The sequence below is a fragment of the Rhinichthys klamathensis genome, unplaced genomic scaffold, assembly GCF_029890125.1.
Source record: "Rhinichthys klamathensis goyatoka isolate OS25496 unplaced genomic scaffold, OSU_Roscu_1.1 h1tg000121l_1, whole genome shotgun sequence".
Taxonomy (NCBI): domain Eukaryota; kingdom Metazoa; phylum Chordata; class Actinopteri; order Cypriniformes; family Leuciscidae; genus Rhinichthys; species Rhinichthys klamathensis.
The window spans coordinates 5,102,797-5,122,723 of record NW_026606658.1 but is presented as its reverse complement, the minus strand read 5'-3'; the positions used below and the strand labels follow the sequence as shown (position 1 = coordinate 5,122,723).

Below are 19,927 nucleotides of genomic sequence, written 5' to 3'. Positions count from 1 at the left end.
CAGAAGTCAAACTGAGATTATTTCATAGTGCTGCCTCTATGATGATAGAGAAACTCTATGGTCCTGAGTCTTTAATGTTTGGTTCTGGTTGATGGATGGTTGAATGGATCAATAGATAGATGGATAGAAGTAACTGGCTATAATATCCTTATTACATGGCTAAATAAAATAAATAATAAATTGCCATAAAATGTTGTTTTGTTGAATTATTTTTATGCAAGGAGAATGAGTGATGTGTATGCAGTAAAACTTGCAAAACTGTTGGATTTGGACTTGCAATGGTGTATGGTGATTTATAGTTTTGCAGTCATTATTCAAACATATTCCAGATGGCTTGATGGATGGATAGATGAATAGACAGATGGATGCAGGGCCTAAAACTAACTTTTTGCCCCACCTGCCAATGACCGGTGACTTAAGAAAAATGACCGGCCATAAAAATAGCCAATTTCGATACCACAGCTAAAACTACTAGCCTAATATAAATTTAAAGGATTATTAAAGACAAGTAAACAATCAGTAATAAAATAAGAACAACGCTTGTTAATCAAATAACAAGCGAAAAGACGAATAAATACAGTAGAACAAAGATACAAATTAAATAAACAGTGGTTTTCAAGTTTTTCAGGTAGATCTAACAGTTTCAGGTACAGAAAATTAAATTTAAGTAATCAAATGTAAACTGTATAAATTAAATAGATTAATCCTTATTGAAGTTACAAAAGTTATTAAGTTAAGAGCAGTGAGTGATCTTTTTCTGTCCTTCGTTGTTTAACATTAAAACGCAGACAGCAGCACTTTAAGACTAATGCACGGATCCAATATACTGATATAAATGTGTTTTCTTTCTCAACTGTTTAGTTTACGCTTACTTAGACATAACCGACTATGTTTACTAGGATACTCACGGCCGTTGTCGTATTATGACCGTTGCAGTGTCCGAAGATATTTTGCATGTGTGACTGTGGCTTAATTGCGTTCCCTTCTTCTTGTGCTTGAATATTTAAATTGGCATGCATGTGGTGATGCAGCTCTGGCCTATGCATACATGCATACATGCATACATACAGATAGAGCCCGCGTGAAATCCATCACAGTGATTGAAATGTGCTCTCTCTCTCTCCCTCTCTCTCTAAATGAAGTGTGTGAAGTGCTGAGGCATCAGAAATCACTCTGCTGTGGTGACACAAAGCCGTGTCATGAGAACGGTTTCACATATTTGCCAGGATTTATGACCGTTTACCAGGATCTGTACTTCCAGTCCCTCAGGGGTCACACTCTCAGAAAAAAAAGTACAAAACGGTACCTTTAAGGAACAAAAGCTTGTCACTGGGGTGGTACCCTCAAAGGTACATTATTGTACCTTAAGTCAGAGGAGCAAATTTGTACCTTACTTGTTTGTACCTTCTAAGGGCCAATACTGTACCTTTGAGGATCAATAATGTACCTTAGACAAAGGTACAATAAAGTACCTCTGGAAAAGGGTACAATTTTGTCCCATTAAGGTACCACCCCAGTGACAAAGCCATTTTGTACCTTTAGGTGGCAAAAAAGTTCCTTTTTATTCCTTAAGGAGTGAAAGAAAATAAAGGCAAACAACAACTAACTGAATTTTAGATATTTATTTTAGTCCTTTAATTCACAGATTCGATAATAATTCAACTCACAACCATACAATGTAACATCCCAAAATAAAATGCCACAATGTTTAGGATGTCATGTCTGATATAAAAAAACAAAAACAATAATATATATATATATATTTTTTTTTAAATTAAATATTTTTTAAGAAGCATTTCATTGACCAACTGACCAAATGTGGCTCATGTGCATGAACAAGTCCGATGTGATGGATTAACGTCATCAGTGTGAAGGCTCTTCGAGAGCATTTAGGACAGCTGAATGGTGTAGGCATTGCAGTTGTTGATCAAGCTAAAATGTTGATTACCCTGGTCACACTAACAGGTAGAGGCTTATCACCAACCTCAGACATTTTTAGAACATATCGCTGAATGAAAATTAGGGTGTTCTTCAGACGAGATGGATATACCACGTTGTAGATGAAGCACAAAAAGCAGCAATAACACCTTCCTCCAAACCAAGCGCCCTGCAGACTGACTGCCCATCCAGTTTGACCACTGCAGGGACCCTTTGAGTCAGCACACTCCTCCAGTCAGCGACAGCGTCGAGATGTACAGTAGGATATGGCGATGGTGGCTGATCCTGCAAGAGATCATAAAGTAGTTAAATTACAGAAATGCAGAAATCTACCACAAACAAACCAACTGTTCATACACACATACATACATACATACTCTTGAGGTGTCGTGGGCTAGTCGACGAAACACTGAAAACGGAAGGTGCCCACTTGAAGACCCTAGAGATGTCCCCTACTCGGCTCAATCCAGACGGTTGTCGTGCTGGTCCACTAGGGAGACCACACTGTAGTTGCAGCCGTCGTGTGTGCTGACGCGCCAGGTACACTGCAGCCGTTAACGCCCGACAGAAGGGAGTCACACCACCATATGGAAAGAAGCGTAAATGGATGGAGAAGCATAGTTTACTGTAAAGCTACGTCTTAGTGTTGCTTACCTTGGCGAAAGCCGAGTACAAATCAGCATGAAGTTTTAATATTGTGTAATGGAAATCTACATAAACTACAAGAGCCAGGTGAATTCAGATCAGATAAAAAACTTCTTCAGTGGTAACCTTAAAGCTATATTATATTGCTATGAGATTATAGAGTTATTTTCCATAGTTCTACTTAGGCCTAACGTTATAACAATGAGATAACATTACTGTTACCGGTACCTTGATTCCGCTGTAGCCTTCTCTGAATGTACCCGGACAGGCTTGAGGGTTAGTGTCACGGTTTCTTTCCACTGCTGAACAAATCGGTTGAATTTGGCTTGCTTCTTAAACGATCCTTCAAAGAGGTATGAAACCATCCTCTCAGTCAATCCATAGTCCACTGCTTCTCCGTCAACTTCATTATCTAAACAATAGAGAAAAGAAAAACAGCAATGTTAACCACCACGGTGGTAAGAGCATACAATAATTTAAAAAGGCACAATTATGTCAGACTGTAACATTAATGTAATTTTTTGCTCCAGTTTGGTTCATTGGGTATTTTTCTCATATCCAGAGGTATGGGCTTGCCGTTTGGTCCGGACTTTGAAGCCCTAATATCCATATAAAAACACATTGAAAGTATTTAGGCGTAACTTAGCTAGCACTACCTCATTGGAGACGCTGGAAATGCTCTCTCTCACACACACAGACACAGCCCTAAATATTAATATACTGTAACGTTAGGCCTATCTTATTTTTTTTTTCCAGGACAAGTATTGATAGAAGTTAAAACCATTAATGATAGTAACTTTAATCGGTTTATTTTTATAACAGCAGCTAGATAACGTTAATATTAACTTTACTCAAAAGGGAGGTTAACCGTTGGTCGGTTCTGTCAGTTAGCCTGATGTTGTAATTTAACGTTAGTCTTACATGGTTTTACTAATATGTTCTAAGACAGTTTGAAGACAAAATAAATAATAAATCATAATTTAAAACCCTCACTGGCTATCGATAGTAACATTCCGCCCAAATGGCTTTGCTTTAGCATTAAAATATTTCAGAACAAAAGATTGTTGGGCGGCAAAAACGTTTTTTTTTTATCGTCTCCTCTGACGCAGTCCAGCTAACGTTAGCTAACGTAAGTCAGAACAAAAGACTTTTCGCTGATTTGTATGCCATTATTGTCATCTCTGTGTTGTTTGTAAGCATTGAAAAAAAAAAAAACTTTTCGGCGGCAAAAACGCTTCTCATCCTCCTCTGACGCAGTAGTTTTAAAGCTAACGTTAACAGTTAGCTAGATGTTTTAACTAACTGGTTAACATTAATAATCATGGCAATCATCAATGTGGAGTCTAGCTAGCTAACGTTAATGTTGACAGAGTAAGTTAACGTTAGTGCTATGAACTTGACATAATTTAACTTCCAACTTTGAATTAACACCACAAACACTGATTAAAAATTCAAATACTTTACCTTTGAATTTACTTCTCTCCTCTTCAGTGACCTCTATCCCAAAACGAAATAACTCCGTGATTAAATCCTCCGTGGATAAATGTCGAAGCGCCATTCTCCCGACTTTTTGTTCGACACTGACAGAAACTGACAGAAACCGGCCAACTGATATTGATCCGGATCACTGTCGATTCACTCATACCCTTCCGCGCTGCAATATTTATGCTTCCGCCGAGTCGAGCTCTGGTTAGCCTGTAGCTAGATCCTTTCAATAGAACACAACTTAAAGCGTTAACAATTATTTGTCTGTTTCATTCTAATATAAATATGGTAAAGGGTTTGAAAATCAAATTATTCAATACTGTTTGTGAATATAAATGATTACAAAATCCCCATTAACATGATCCAAATGATTCGGGACACTTCAAACAAAACAAAAAAACATTCTGATTTATTTTGCTCATATCTCAAAACTTTACAATTAATTTAATTTGACTATTATTGAGTTAGATAGTATAGGTTTACTTGTGTTTCTATATTGAGAGATGACATTATCAGCATGCACTAATTCCTATTTTACATTTAAACATTAAGGTACAAATATGTAAGGGACAAATATGTACCTTACACCTCGGAAAGCCCACAATGTACAATGGAAGGTGCATAATTGTACCTTAAAGGTGCACAATTGTACCTTAAAGATACATTTTTGTACTTTTAAGGGTACATATGCAAAGTTTGTACCTTAGGGAACAAAAATGGACCTGTATTGTACCTCTTTTTCTAACAGTGCACCCTGAGCTCTTTTCCAGTCAAACCCTCTGTGGACTGGTGGCATGTGATCTCAAGTGGCTCTGGCTGTCCCATGCCATAGCCTTGAATGGAATGCGCGATGTCACCTCTCTAATTTCTAATGGAGGAACGTTAGTTTCGGCCGATTGGTTATGAGAGTTCCTCACGCGTGCCGCCCGCCAGCCGCCTGCTTGCCAGCCATGTTATTGAAATTTAATGATCTTATGCTACTAATGAGTGCTGAAATATGCCCTCACCACACCGCTCCTTTCTACAAACCGTGGAATTCTACAAATGTGTTTATTTGAAGCATACTGACTGTGGGGAATATCATGTTCATTTACTGAGATGGAAATGAGCTGAGGGGTATGGAGATGAAAAATCTCATATTGATTGTTTGCACAAGAATGCAACATTTGGCCAATATTATTTACTGATTTGCTCCTTTTATTTCATTTCATTTTCAACTTATCAACTACTTTACGTTTATTTATTACTAGTAGTTTGTCTTTTTTATGAGAGGGTGGCATTTCACAAGTTTGGGGTTGGTAAGATTTAATTGTTTCTGAAAAAAGCCTCTCATCAAGTCTGCATTTATTTGATGTAAATACACTGGTTTTTTTTTGGAGATATTTTAAAATGAAATTTATACCTGTGATGGCAAAGTAGATTTTTCAGGCAGTCATTACTCCAGTCTTCAGAGTCACACAATCCTTCAGAAATAATATGCTGATTTGGTGCTCAAGAAACATTTATTATCAATGTTGAAAACATTATTAAGCTTAATATTTTTTTCTGTATTCTTTGATAAATAGAAAGTTCAAGAATGAATTTTCTCTTAGCTAAATTCAGTTGCTATTCAATTACTTTATTTATGCAGATTTAGGGGAGACTATGAAATGACAGATAATCTCACTGTTGTCATTAATATTAGATGTCATTGAATTTAGCATTCTTGTGCTAATGAACCTGAACGGTCTGATCGCATTTTTAAAGGGATATTCCACCGTTTTTTAATATTAAACTGTTATTCCCTTAACTAAGACGAGTTAATACATACCTCTCTCGTCTCAGTGCGTGCACTCAATCGCTCTGGCGCGCGAGACACTTTGTTAGCACTTAACTTAGCCCAGTTCATTCATTAGGATCCAAACCGAGAAGCGACCAAACTCCTCCACGTTTTCCCTATTTAAATACAGTTACATGAGTATAGTGTAACTCGACCAAGAATGGTGACACAAAATAAAACGTTGCGCTTTTCTAAGGGTGTAAAGTGGATAACTATAATGTATGGCGTAATATTGGGAGCACTTCGACTCGGCGCATATATATCTATGGACTCGGCGCAGTTATATCTTCACTCCGTAGAAGGAGAGGGGGAGATGACTTTTCACGAGTGATGATATTACTGCGCCGAGTCGAAGTGCTCCCAAGCACTTGCTGTGGTATTCCGCCATACATTATAGTTATCCACTTTACACGCTTAGAAAAGCGCAACATTTTATTTTGTGTCACCATTCTTGGTCGAGTTATACTACTCGTGTAACTGTATTTAAATAGGGATTTGGAGGTGGAGGTGTTTGGTCGCTTGTCTGGTTGGATCCTAATAAATGAACTGGGCTAAGTTAAGTGCTATCAAAGTGTCTCGCGCGCCAGAGCGATTGAGTGCACGCACTGAGACGAGAGAGGTATGTGTCAACTCGTCTTAGTTAAGGGAATAACATAGTTTAATATGAAAAAACGGTGAGTATCACTTTAAGTCTATAATGTTTGTCACCAGAGAGGCTGCATCTCACAGAGGCTGAATTGTGACATTGGGTGGCAAGGGCCCACATTACTGCCACTTCACGAGGTGTGATAGTGCCTTGAGGTTGGTGACCTCTACTGACCATCGGCCCCGCTGAGGAACTGCAGCGCTGGAGGCAGGAAACACACGCATACACAAACTAAATAAATGCAAAGTCACAGTCACTCACACAAGCTGCCACCTTTATTACGATGATGTTTCCTATTATAGAAGTTCCAGTGACACCTCTATGTTTGTGCCATTTTATGTAGTGCGAATCAGCGATTGAGTTAAACCCAATTACAAACTCATAATCAGCATGAGATTCAATCCCTCAGCAATTTGAAAACTGAGCCCAGGGAGTGTTTAATATTAATATATTTACGTGCGTCACAAGATTGCTGTTCCTGTCAGGGTGTGTGTGCATGTCTATATTTTCTCATTGCCTTTGTGAGTTTTGAGCAGTGCAGATGATATGTGTCTTGTGTCTTTGAGTGGAGGTTAATGTCTTATTTCACAGGCTACGCCTGAGGGCTCGCAGCTGACAACACAATTTCTGGTGGTTTGTGTGTGTGTATACAGTATGTATGCATATGACTGGACTTGCATGGTTTGAGTAAAGCCTGTCCAGTTGGGTTCCATGTCCTTGTTAGAGATGAGAAGGACTTTACATCACACACACACTGACACACTTTACATTACACACATGGACAACTCAACCCTCAAATGGGATTCCCAGTTCCACACTCTATAATGTAATATAAAGACTCAAGGCAGCTTGTGGTTGAACTTTATATAAATGTCCTTTTTGGGAAGGTCACGACTGGTTCAGACTGGTTTATATGTGTCAGTATTTGTTGGCTAGCTCTTTGAACAGAATAAAAACCAGGGAAGCTGGTTGACTGATGTAATTTGGATTGTTAAGTTAGCCTGGGAGTTAACTAGTCTCTGGATTTGTGTAAATTTTCCAGGTTAGTTGCATCATGTCTTTAAAAGATACTCAAGAGTTTTGTTTGAGGCAAGTAGCAAGTTAAAGGATTAGTTACTTAGTTACTCCAGAATTAAAATTTCCTGATAATTTACTCACCCCCCATGTCCACGACTTCACGCCTTACGTAATCACATTGGAAAGGTCACACGTGATGTAGGCGGAAGTACCAACCCAGTGTTTACAAAGTGAACGTGCAAAGACTAAGTCAAATGCCCTTTACAAAAAAAAAACGTAAAACAACTATGTCGGATGATTTTGAAGTTGGAGGAGAAAATGAGATGAGAGTTTTTCGTACTTCCGCCTACGTCACTCGTGGACGCGCATCGCAGAGCTAGTGCAAGACAAGCATTTGTGGTTAATTTATTTATTTTTTAGAAAATGACAGATCATTTTGCTAGACAAGACCCTTATTCCTCGGCTGGGATCGTGTAACCCTAACCCTTTGAAGCTGCATTGAAACTGCAATTTGGACCTTCAACCCGTTGGTTCCGTTGAAGTCCACTACATGGAGAAAAATCCTGGAATGTTTTCCTTAAAAACCTTCATTTCTTTTTGACTGAAGAAAGAAAGACAAGACTTGGATGACATGCGTGGGTGAGTAAATTATCAGGAAATTTTTATTTTGGAGTGAACTAATCCTTTAACTAGATATCCATGAGCAGAACTGAATATTCCACAATGTTTGAATTATTTCTGTAAAATAATCAGTTTATCCCTGCTGAGAAAACTGCCTATAGTATACTTGTCTCCACATCTGGTTAGGCTGGTCTGTTGCTTATTTTAAAGAGGTTTTGAGCCCTCTTCAGCTGGCCAGACTGGGAGACAATAGACAAGCTGTAGACCTGATTGGCCAGGACTATAAAGGCCCAGACAAATCAAACTGATATCAAAGAACTAGCGGTGTCAAAAGCTGACTGTTGCCTCACATTGCCTGTGTCTGGGCCAAAAAGTTGAGCTGGAATATCGCAAAAACTACAGCCAACAGCCAGCTAGCACGAATGTTCTGAACCTGGTTGAAAGGAAGTAACTCTTCATGCCTGCAAGTGGCAGTAGTCTGTATTTGTCATTTAAAAAGGGAAATCAGAAGAAATAAGACTTTGGTTTTACAAACTGTATATACACTTGCTTACTATTTTGTCATTTTATCACTTCCATTTTTCCAAGAACAGCAAATCAGAGTGATTTCTTGCCTCGATGGGCTTTGCTGCCAATTCAACACGCTCAATTGTTTGAAAAGCCGCAGTTGGGTCCAACTAGTGCCAATGGTGCGGCACATACCTCAACTAGGCTGAAATGCGTTAAACGATGACCCGACAGTCGACTTGGTGTGTCACGGCTTTAAGCAAAAAGTGGTACCATGTCTGCGTTCCGTTCTGGCTTATGGACACTCCACGTGATGTGATTTTCGACATTAGCACAGTTTGCTGATGTCCTCGCACACTGTCTGTATGCAGCTCTATTTTCGTGTCTGCGCAGAAAACAGCGCATACATGTTCAGTAGACAGAGTATACTTTGTATAGGCTTGTGTGCTCAACTGTGCTCCAGACGGAGAATAACATGAAACATTAAGTATACCCGTCCCTTTTAGACCAGCTTAAACCAGCTAAGACCAGCAAACCAGTTTAGACTGGTTTAAGCACTTTTTTCAGTGGAAATATTACTTTTGGTTTGACAGAAATTCTGATTATAAAGTCTACGCACATTCTCACTCATTTATTCAATGTTTTCAGTACAGCCGGTCACAGGCGAGCACTGACACTTCAGATATAACATAACGAATTGTGATAGGTTGAGTTTTTATGTCAGTCTGTAGGATTGAAAATAATCCAAGATATTTGAAAATGAACAAAGACATTTGGTTTACTGTTTTCAACCCCCTCTTGCTTACCCCAATGACCATTTGGAGTTTCTAAATGCACAGATAGTGATCAAGGCATGTAGGCCAAATGTGTGTACTTCAGGGGTCTATGAATTACCACACCTTTAGTACGGTGGGGGAAGTTTTAATTATCTGATTGCTCAGTTTGAACGTCTCACATTTGGGTTTTAGCACATGGTCAGGGAAAGGATAAAAGAAGATTGTAACTGTTGCTCTGTCTCTTTTATTCTCTGGCTCCCATTCTTGGGGCACTCTTTCTTTGCCTCCTCATTTCTTTCTCTCTTACTCTCTACACTCTCTTTTTATCTCTCAGGTAACATTATACATATATGCTGGGTACAATTAATGGGATAAGTTTTTATCATCTCATACATCTATTTTGTCATCTATTTACATCTATTTAAAATACATCTATTTTAAGTGTAACCATAACCATATTGTCATTAAACCCTTTCAATTACAAATAATGTGCTAACTAGTTTTGATTTGGTATTGACTTTGAAGTGTTACCTAGTGCAATACAATATCGTTATTCTCTATAGCAACGCTCTCCCACATATTAAGCTATTGCAACTGCGCTTATTTCCGTCGTTGTAAGTAGCAGTGGGTGGTAATAGACAAGAAATGTACAGTTTTCTACCATCTTACAACGTTTCTTTAGTCATTCGGCAGTCTTGCAGCCTGAACCCCTGCAGGAAATCCACCCTTACAAGTCAGAAAGACTTTGCTTGTCTAAGAACACAAAACTTGTGTTCAACAGTTGTTGGTTTTTTTCTTCTTCTTTTTTTCTCCTACATCAGCTCTGAGCTCAGAGTTTGTCGCAACTTGCAAGCATGTGAGGGCGTGTGCTGCTGTCCCACTCTCGCTGAGGAGAACGGAACAGAGCTGCAGTTTGGTTGAGCACTGATTGCCCGAGTGATATATTTGCTGCGTACACACACCAGACTTCCAATTGGCCCTTATCTGTCCTGAGTGTTTCATCAGCTCCAAGAGAGAGAGAGAGAGAGAAAGATGGGGAAGGAAGAGGACATTAAAATATGTCCATAAGCGAAAATCACTTCAGGCTCTTAGCTGGGCAGAGCAGTGTGTGATTAGAGCTGCATGGGGAAATGATGCAGTGGCTGAATTTTCCTCTCATCGAGTTTCCTCAGTGGGGTACATAACCCTCTACGTCTGTCCCTCCCACACTTTCTCTCATTTTCTTCCACCCTCCCTCCATTCTCTTTCTTTCTCTCCTTGGCGCAGTGCAGTCATCACACTGCATTACCTGTTTCCAGAGCCACCGGCCTGTCCCGCTCAGGGAGAAACCCCCATCCCACCTTCAAATAGGGGGCTGCCTTGGGCACTGTGCCTACTGCATATATGAGGGTTTTAAAACTGCAGTATGTGTGTGTCTTTGCAGCCGCAGCGAATATTTGCCTTTGCACTGTGAGTTTTGCCCGAGTCCATTTGTTCAGCTTATCAGGATGTCCTCTGGTGAGAGAGCATTGTGTTGCAGTCATTGTTCATTGAGTTCAATAACAGTGCCAATGCTGATGGACAGGAGAATAGATTCCACCGCAGGCATTTAGGACTGTTTAAGCGTTCACTGTTAATGAGCTCAGTATCTTAGTTAGATGTTTTCCAACCGGTGCTACAGGGATGAGCTTGTCCAATCGAATGAGTAGTGTGAGACTCCACACAATTTTATGTTTTGAAGAAGTTGGCATAAATCTGTTTGTATGCATGGCTGTGTTGCAAAACGCAGTGAGCTTTCTGTACATACAGCTTTTAGGAATGTTCAAATGTCCACAGTGTTTTAAAACCTTGTGAGCTCACCTACCTAGATAACATTTTTGGGCCCATTTGAAAACTCACTCTGTTTAAAAACTAATGAGCTTCTACTTGCGCTACCTTTTAAAAGTTTGGGATAGGGAAGATTTTATTTTATTGGAAAGGAGGTAATACTTTTATTCAGCAAGGATGCATTAAACTGATCAAAAGTGACAGTTAAGACATTAATAATGTTTTAAAAGATTTTTATTTCGAATAAATGCTGTTCTCTTGGACCTTTCTATTTATCAAAGAATACTGAATGGTTTCTACAAAATTGCTAAGCAGCACAACTGTTTTTAACATTGATAATAATAAGCAATGTGTCTTGAGCACCATATTAGAATGATTTCTGAAGTATCATGTGACACTGAAGACTGGAGTAATGACTGCTGGAAATTCAGGTTTGCCATCCCATGAATAAATTACATTTTAAAATATATTAAAGTAGAAAACAGTTATTTTATCATAAGTATTTTTGTATTTTTGATCAAAGAAATGCAGCCGTGGTGACTGTGAGACTTCTTTTAAAACATAAACAAAAAATCTTACTAAACTTAATTGGTAGTGTTGTATTTTGGATGTTATTGGAAATTTCATACATTAGCTGTTTTAAAGTCTAATGAGCTGCCTACCTAGACAACATTTTTCAGAATTATTGGAAATGTTCCAATATAAACTGCTTAAAAGTCTAGTGAACTGCCTACTTTTGAACATTTGCTGTGTTTCAAAACGTACTGAGCTACCCATTTAGACTGAATTGGTGGGCACACTAGAACATTTTCTTGGCTTTTTTAGGACATTCAAGTCTGTTAAAAGTTAAAACACTATCTGCTAAAAAAAAAAGTAGCTTCCTACTTACTATTTTTGGGCATCATAGACACATTTTGACATACTAGTACACGGCTGCCTAAACATTTTTAGAAGGACTGTTTGAATTTTTCCTCTTTATTCTGCTAACGTCAGCCATTTTGAATGACTATTTTGTTTAAAATTGGCTAAATAAATAAACTAGTATTGCATTAACTTGCTTAAATAGTATTTTTGGGCAAGTTTTAGCATTTTTGCTTCAGAACATAGTGAGCTGCCTAGTTAGACTGCATTGTTGATATTATCACAGACATGTTGGCATGTTTACTGTCCTTCAAAACCTGCTGATCTACGTAGCTAGACTGCATTGTTGACCATAATATACAAAAATGCTTTATAAGGACTAAGTAGGCAAGTCCCTAGGTTTTGAAACAGCCTGTGTGTTTGTTTATTGTTTTGTCCTAACAGAGCCTGTGATTGGTTGAATTGCAGTGTAATGTTTTTTACAGTACAGTATGTCAGCCCTCCTCTCTTGATGTGTATTTTCTCTCCACAGTGAGCGGGCAGGCTGGCGAAAGCTGTTGTGTGCGGTAGCATTTCTTAGTTGCATCAGTTTCTCTTTCTTACTTTGAGGTGCTGTTTCCCTTTGTGGTTTCAGAGCATCTTCGCCCAGTTCCAGTTCAGCAGTGAAAAGGTGCTCCCATCGGACGCTCTGCGCAGCGCTCTGGCCAAAACCTTCCAAGACGAGCAGCGCTTCCAGCTGGGCATCATGGACGACGCGGCTGAGTGTTTCGTAAGACTTTTGTTTTTATCCCCATCTCACCGGTTTATTCACACTTTCTCCTAATAAGTTACTTTTCTCTTTTTGCTGACACAGTGATCAGCTATACCCGTCGTACCTCCTCTGTTCTCATCCCTTTGTCTCTCTCTCAGGCATTTCCTCTTCTCACCTCTCCTCAACCCTACTTTCGTCTCTCCTCGCGTCACCTCTCCCAGTTCTGTCTATTTCTGTTCCTCTCTTGGATTTTGTCAACCTTGATCTTAGATTCCAGAGATGTTAGGGGTTGAATTTCAAGTACTGCTGCTTGTGCACATCCTTGTGTGGTTTAAAGAGTGGTATAAATGGAAACATGAAGTCTGAGCAGTGTAGGGAAAATAACTCCGGAGAAAGGCAAACACCTGAAGTTTGACAACTTTTTGTAATATTCATATATTACTGAAAAAGATGTGTTTTGGCGATGTGCATGGCAGGACACGTTGTCGTATTTTTGATAAGTGAATTTGAATTCAAATGTCTGGCTGATAGGATTCTCTTAGAATGCAATAAGATTTTAAATAAAACCATCTGAGGTTGATCTATATTTAACTGTGAAGAAAGGGATGGTTATATTTCTTTCTATTGTTGGGAGATAGCTTTTGTCTTACATGATTTTGTGACATGATCTTATGTCAATTCTTTCTGTGAACATTGGTTAGCTATGTTCCAAGATCTAGTGAACTGCACTGTTTTTTGACATCTCGACTTGAAGGATGTTTTGTCAGCACTGTATGTAGTGGCAACAAAAAGTACTTGCAGACTTATATTTGAAGATATTGCACTAGATAAAAATATCAAATCAAGTGACAATAGACCTTTTTTTCCAGAATTAACTTCGCAATTCTGAGACATTTTGCAATGACTTTTAACCACCTGGAGATGTTAATGAATTGTGTTGTGTAAAGCCAATTTCCCCAAGCAGAGTAGCCAAAGTTTTAGTTCATCACATGAACTATGATATTTTTCTAGTATCATTTGACAATTAATATAATTTATTCAGCACTTCAGACTAATTTGATCCAATTAAAAGCGACTAATTCATGCAGTATGTGTGCTATATGCATTTTATTTGCTCTTTAAGCATGAAGATGTTAGCTTAGCCACATGCTAGCCCCAGACTAACTTGAAATATTCTGTGAGTGGTAATGGAAGAGCCTCACTTGGCTTCCTTGGTTTTTAAATTTTAATTTCTTTCTATTAATTCTTTTTTATTTTCAATGCATCTTTTTAATTTAGTTTAATAAAATTTTTAATAAAATTTTGTTCAATTTTATTGCCTTTTGTTGCCTTTATCATTCTTAGTTTTAGTTTAGTTTCTTAGGTTTCAATAAGTTTTATAATGTACCATGTATCAAAAACATTTTTATTTCATTTAGTTTTGCAGTTTTAGTTTTTCCCAGTTATGTTAGTTGCTATGTTTATTCAAGGTAGCAAAAAAATGTTTTCATTTAGTTTTTATTGTAGTTGTTTTAACAATAATAACACTGCTTCAAGCAAAATGTTTTCTTGTATTCAAAAACAGTTAGACGGGTTACAATACCATAATACCTTAGAAAAGGTTCATATGGAACACATTGTATGTAAGGTTGGCCTTTGTAGACTTTTGCAACAGAGCTGTTTTTTAAGTAGACATTTAGATTTATGGCTGTGAACGTCATGGGCTTTACAGGCATATGACAGCAGGAGTTGGCAGGCATATGAATAGGCCCTGCTGTTGCTTTAGATGAGCTCGGATGGGATCATTAAGGACGTGGAAGCTTTCTATAAGGTCTTCCTGTACTCCCCAACCCACTCCTCTAATCCCCAGACCTGATTATTTGGCCGCACCTGATTAAGGACCATAGATTGTGTTTATCTCACATTTATGTCCTTAAAGGACACACCGCATGAGCATCAATACAGATAATTGCTTTTAAGCAAATAAGCAATTGAACGATCATTCACGGGCGAGTGGCTGAGCTGTCCAATCAAGATAGTTTGCCGAGAGACCCTGTGATTGGCTCCATCTTAAATACCCATTTATATGCAGCCAGTACTGTCTATGTCAGGTTTTTTCCCCCCCTCCATAGATATGTGAATGCAGCTGTGCTTACTCATAAGGTCACAAAGACAGCATCATCAAAGTGTTATTTAGCTCAATTAGCACCTCGTCTGCAGTTCGGTAACAAAGGTCTGTTTCTGTCGCGGGCTCGTTATTTTTAGCCGAGGATCTGTTGAATGGGACTGCCATGATTTCTCCCATTTGTTTGACTGGCGCATTTGCGAGGCAGATGCAGGCACGGGGCCAAAGCGCTCGTTGTGCCATCCGTCTCCACTTTTAGACGCCAACCCCTCTCCTCACGTGCACCAGACGACAGGCAGTACATTAGCGAAATGCCAACTCTTCATTTCTGCCTCGCTCCTCTGCACATCTGCACCCCTGCATAAATAGCTGCGTTATTATCTGAGCCGGAAATGAAACGCTCCATACACTAATGATTTGTTGTGTGATACTCAATGAGAAGTGTCTAGCGGCGGGCATGAGATGTGATATTTTTCAGAGTGAAAAATTAGTTTGAATGCAATGTGTGAAGAGTCTTTATTTCCGAGCTCGGTGAACTCAGAGTTATTAGTGTTGAGATGTAGCTACTGTAACTAGTAGCAACAGTACTTACTTGAGTGTATTTTTTAAATGTGAGACAGTAGCTTGACTGTTTCAAAACCATGTAGATTTCTGCAAGAGTAGGCCTAGTATAACATAATGCTACTTTGCCCATTTTTTATATGATGCAGAAAGCTCTGTAGCAGAGTGAAATTGAGAAGTTGTCCCAATTATTCTTGGCTTAATGAACAATAGCCTATATATTTCAAACCTAAAAAGGTTGTTTTTTTTGTGTTTTTTTTCTCCATGAAATGTTTTACCAGCTTGTGCTTTATTTATTTTCTTCACAATAAATTTCACTAGGTTTTGATATTTTGCTATGTATTGCAGATTCATATTCTTAAGAGTGACTGCAGTGTCTGAAAACCTTTTGGAACTACTGTATCCTTTGAGAAATACAAGAATGCATTGCAAAATTACCATCCAAGATGATGATGTGAGATTAATACATTTTATTCAATAGCAGTGTTGTTATTGTTATCTAAAACTAAACTATTAAAAAATAGCTAAAATAAAATAAAGCTATTTTTATTAATAAATTATTAAATAAAATGATTAATAAATAATAATTACACTTATATCTTAATTGGAAATGTTGCCTTGTCAACTAGCTGAAATAAGTTTTAAGTTGAAGTACTGAAATGGCTAAAACTAACTGAAATAAAAATAAAGCTAAATATAAATATTTAAAAAACGAATAAAAAATAACAAAAGCACATAATAAAATGACTAAAACCTCAAATTTAATTGAAAACTGAAAATATTGAAATAAAGCTAATTCAAAATGTTAATAAAATCATATAATAGTAAACAAATAACACAGTAGTTTAAAGTAGTTATATTAAAAATTACTTTTAATGCAATATATGTATAAATTTTATTATGTATAATTCTTATATGTATTATATATAAGAATAAAGTTCTCAAAACCACATGCTAGCACTCAAAATATTTAGTTAAATACTTCTATTAGAATGTTATGTTGATAGTTCCATAAACTAGGGAGTTTTCAAGTCATATTAGTTATATTTAGTGTTCATATTTTTGTACATTTCATTTTGACACCTTTATTATTTCTGTTAGATCTGATTGTAAAAAAAAAAAAGCATGTTGTAGTTATGTATAAAACAAATTGTTGCCTTAAATAGATTCAATGAATCTTCTTTTCCTTAGTAACTTATAGTGTAACTAAATACTTTTTCAGATTAGCAGCTTGAGTGTAGGTGAACTGTTTCGAGGAAAATGGAGTAGTATGTACTGTAGCTTCTCCAGCACTGGGGGTTATACGGGTCTTGCAGGCGTGGTCCATGCTGTTAGTGAGATGAAAGGAAGGGAACGAGAGATTTGATGTATGGTCTCATTCACCTCTCTCACTTTCTCTCCCACTCCCTCATTCACCCTGTATTCCTTTGTCCTTTGTCAGGAACTTGCAGTGTGATCGATTGATTTTAAATTTGTTCAGCCAGGGAATCAGAAGGACTCTTATGAAAAATAGATGTGTTGTTCTCACTTGATCAGATTAACGTGAAGTGAGTGCTGACAGAGAAAAATGAATATAAGAGCCGGACCACACAACTCACTGTCTCAGATACATACACACAAACAGCAGTTCAAAGATGACTCACTGTTTAAATGCAGTAAGAATAGCCAACATTATACTGCACTGGCACTAAACATCTTATTCCAGAATTGTTTATCAAAGCAGGATCAAAGAAAAGAGAAAGCCAATGCACGCGCACACACACACACACACACAGTTACTAGAAATGATCCAACCGCTCAGTGTTTGTCTTCTCTAGGAGAATCTCCTGATGCGGATCCACTTCCACATCTCAGATGAGACCAAGGAGGACATCTGCACGGCCAAGCACTGCATCCCACATCAGAAGTTTGCCATGACACTTTTCGAACAGGTTGTTGAGGGACATTATGTGTTTCTTTATTGTCCGTTTTATGTGGTTCCTAACATTTGTTCCATGTATTTGTTTCTTGTCTCTTCCAGTGTGTTTGTAATAATTGTGGAGCCACGTCGGATCCTCTCCCTTTCATTCAGATGGTGCACTACATCTCCACCACCTCTCTCTGGTAAGTGGAGGACCAAGGTGTCAGGTTTTTTGCTCCTAGAAAGTATTTAACTCTGTTCTAGCTCTAGTGAGGCGTCTCCCTGCCTATTCTCTACATAGACAGCTGCTTTCTAAGTCAGCATCCTAAAAACCTTATTGGTGACTGATTGGAATGCTCCACATAGGCAGCAACTCAACTAAAATAGAGACTCATTTTTAAAGAATTTAATAATTTAATTCAGCAAAGATGCATTCAATTGATCAAAAGTGACAGTACAGATATTTATAATATTTCTGTTTGTTTGAACATTCTATTCATCAAAAATCCTGAAAAAAAAAAATATATATATATATATATAACCATTTGCCGAAGAATATTAAGCAGCACAATAATGCTTATAATAAGAAATCTTTCTTTGGCTCTAAATCAGCATATTATAATGATTTATGAAGTATCATGGAGATATTTGATATTTATTCAGTATCAAGACTGCTGAAATTTCAGCTTTGCCATCATGGGATTATGAATTACATTTTAAAATTGTAAAATAGAAAATGGTTATTTTAAATTGTAATAATATTTCTTAATCTCGTTTTACTGTACTTGTGATCAAATAAATGCAGCCTTGTATTCATTTTAAAGAGCTTGTCATAATGTATTCTAGGATTGTTATCTTTGTGAAGGATGTTTAAATTGGGTAAAATGAGATTAAGTCAAACAAATTGCACACCATTTGCGTTGAAAGCGTAGCTATGATTCCTTAAAATGCTGTCTACGTAGGCAGCTCACTATGTTTTGAGAAGAAACACCATTTCAGAGAGGAAGTAAATTTTCTGATTTTGACCAAAGATTATAAAGAACTTTTTTTTTTCTGTGGATTAACTTGCACAGATTAATCATGATTTATATACTTAATGTGCTCTATTAAACTAAATAGGGTCAATGTTGATTTCATGCAGACTGGAGCAACATGAGGTTTACATGAAACGGAAGTTGCAATAGACCTGTCTTCCCTATTGTGAAGTATCTCCGAGTGAAATGGCTTCTCAAACAAAAAAATGTAGGCCAGGCCTTGATTTTGTCCATTGGAAATTGATTGGATCATAGGATTGTTGTGATGTGCTATTGCTGTGATCTCATGTGATTGGGAACATGTCATCAGAGAAGAGAAGAGATGTCGTTACAAGGGAAGTTATTTTGATTAAAAATTATGAGGGCACATAAATAAAAAATAATAATGATGTGCACTGATAATATACAATAAATACTGCATTATTCCATAAAAAAACTAAAACAATGCTGACTTGTGGTGACTTTAAGCGTCTTACTCAAGATCCCAATGCTAATAGCACCCCTGTTAATCCGACAACCTTCAGCTGCCACCACAGATCTTGAACCTGAAAATTTTTTTTTTGGCCATTTTACCGCCAACTGTCCTGCACTTCACTGTGTTTTGGTTCAGTTTGTCTTGTGCTGCACAAATGATGGATACTCTTGCGGTTGAGGGTGATCTATTGAGACTTAGTGGGGTGTGTGTACACCGTTTAGTGCTGGAAACGGACAATTGTGGCTCTTTTGTCACTTTGATGTTGAGTGAGGGTTTCGATTTACACATCAGACTGGAAACTGAAGGTAAGGGAGCAATCCACAGTGTTTATCGGGTAAGTGAGCCACCAGCTCCAGCTGAATGGTAAAGCCGACCTGCTAGGCTGGAATGAGCCTCTATATCACAGGTTATTAGCTGTCATCGTACATATCAGACCCGTGAGAGCCATCTGCTAGAGCTATGTACAGGAAATGTGCCCTCCGCAAACCCCTCCCTCATGACCTATTCTCCCACTCTAGTGTATGTGTTGTTACACACACATGCAACCTTCATCTGCCATGTTTTACGTCTTTTCCTCTCTCTATCCATCCCCATTTCCCTATTTTCCCCACATATAAAACACACGTTCACACACCTACACTTAACTCTTCCTGAAACGTTCTTGCCTGCTGTACAGTATTTCATTCTGAGAGCTTCGCAACACATCTGATGTTTAGACCTCGATAAGACCATTTCTCCAATAAGAAAGTGGACCGCTGAGGACACAGATAGGACATTACCCATCAATCCCTGTGGAATCTTGTCCCAAGCACACTCTCTAGGACATCAGAAAGAATCACTATTACGCCATCTGAGCTTTCCAACATGATTCAGAATGTCACTTTCTTGTTTTGATATGCATTGCCAAATGATGGAATAGCCACTAAGGGCTTATTTATTAAGACACCCTTCAAAGGCGTGGCCGTGAAGGTTGAAGGTAGA

The 19,927-nt window shown here is 37.9% G+C and overlaps 1 protein-coding gene across 6 annotated transcripts in view; it reads left to right on the top strand.

Annotated features, from left to right (window-relative positions):
• The window catches only part of usp54b (ubiquitin specific peptidase 54b), a 139,001-nt gene that overhangs the window by 89,615 nt on the left and 29,459 nt on the right, over positions 1-19,927 (top strand). For all 6 annotated transcript variants that reach the window (XM_056255633.1, XM_056255630.1, XM_056255629.1 and 3 more), the window contains exons 4-6: positions 12,756-12,890; positions 17,355-17,468; positions 17,558-17,640. In XM_056255633.1, coding sequence (XP_056111608.1) covers positions 12,756-12,890; positions 17,355-17,468; positions 17,558-17,640 — 332 coding nt within the window. The remainder of the gene's footprint in view (positions 1-12,755; positions 12,891-17,354; positions 17,469-17,557; positions 17,641-19,927) is intronic.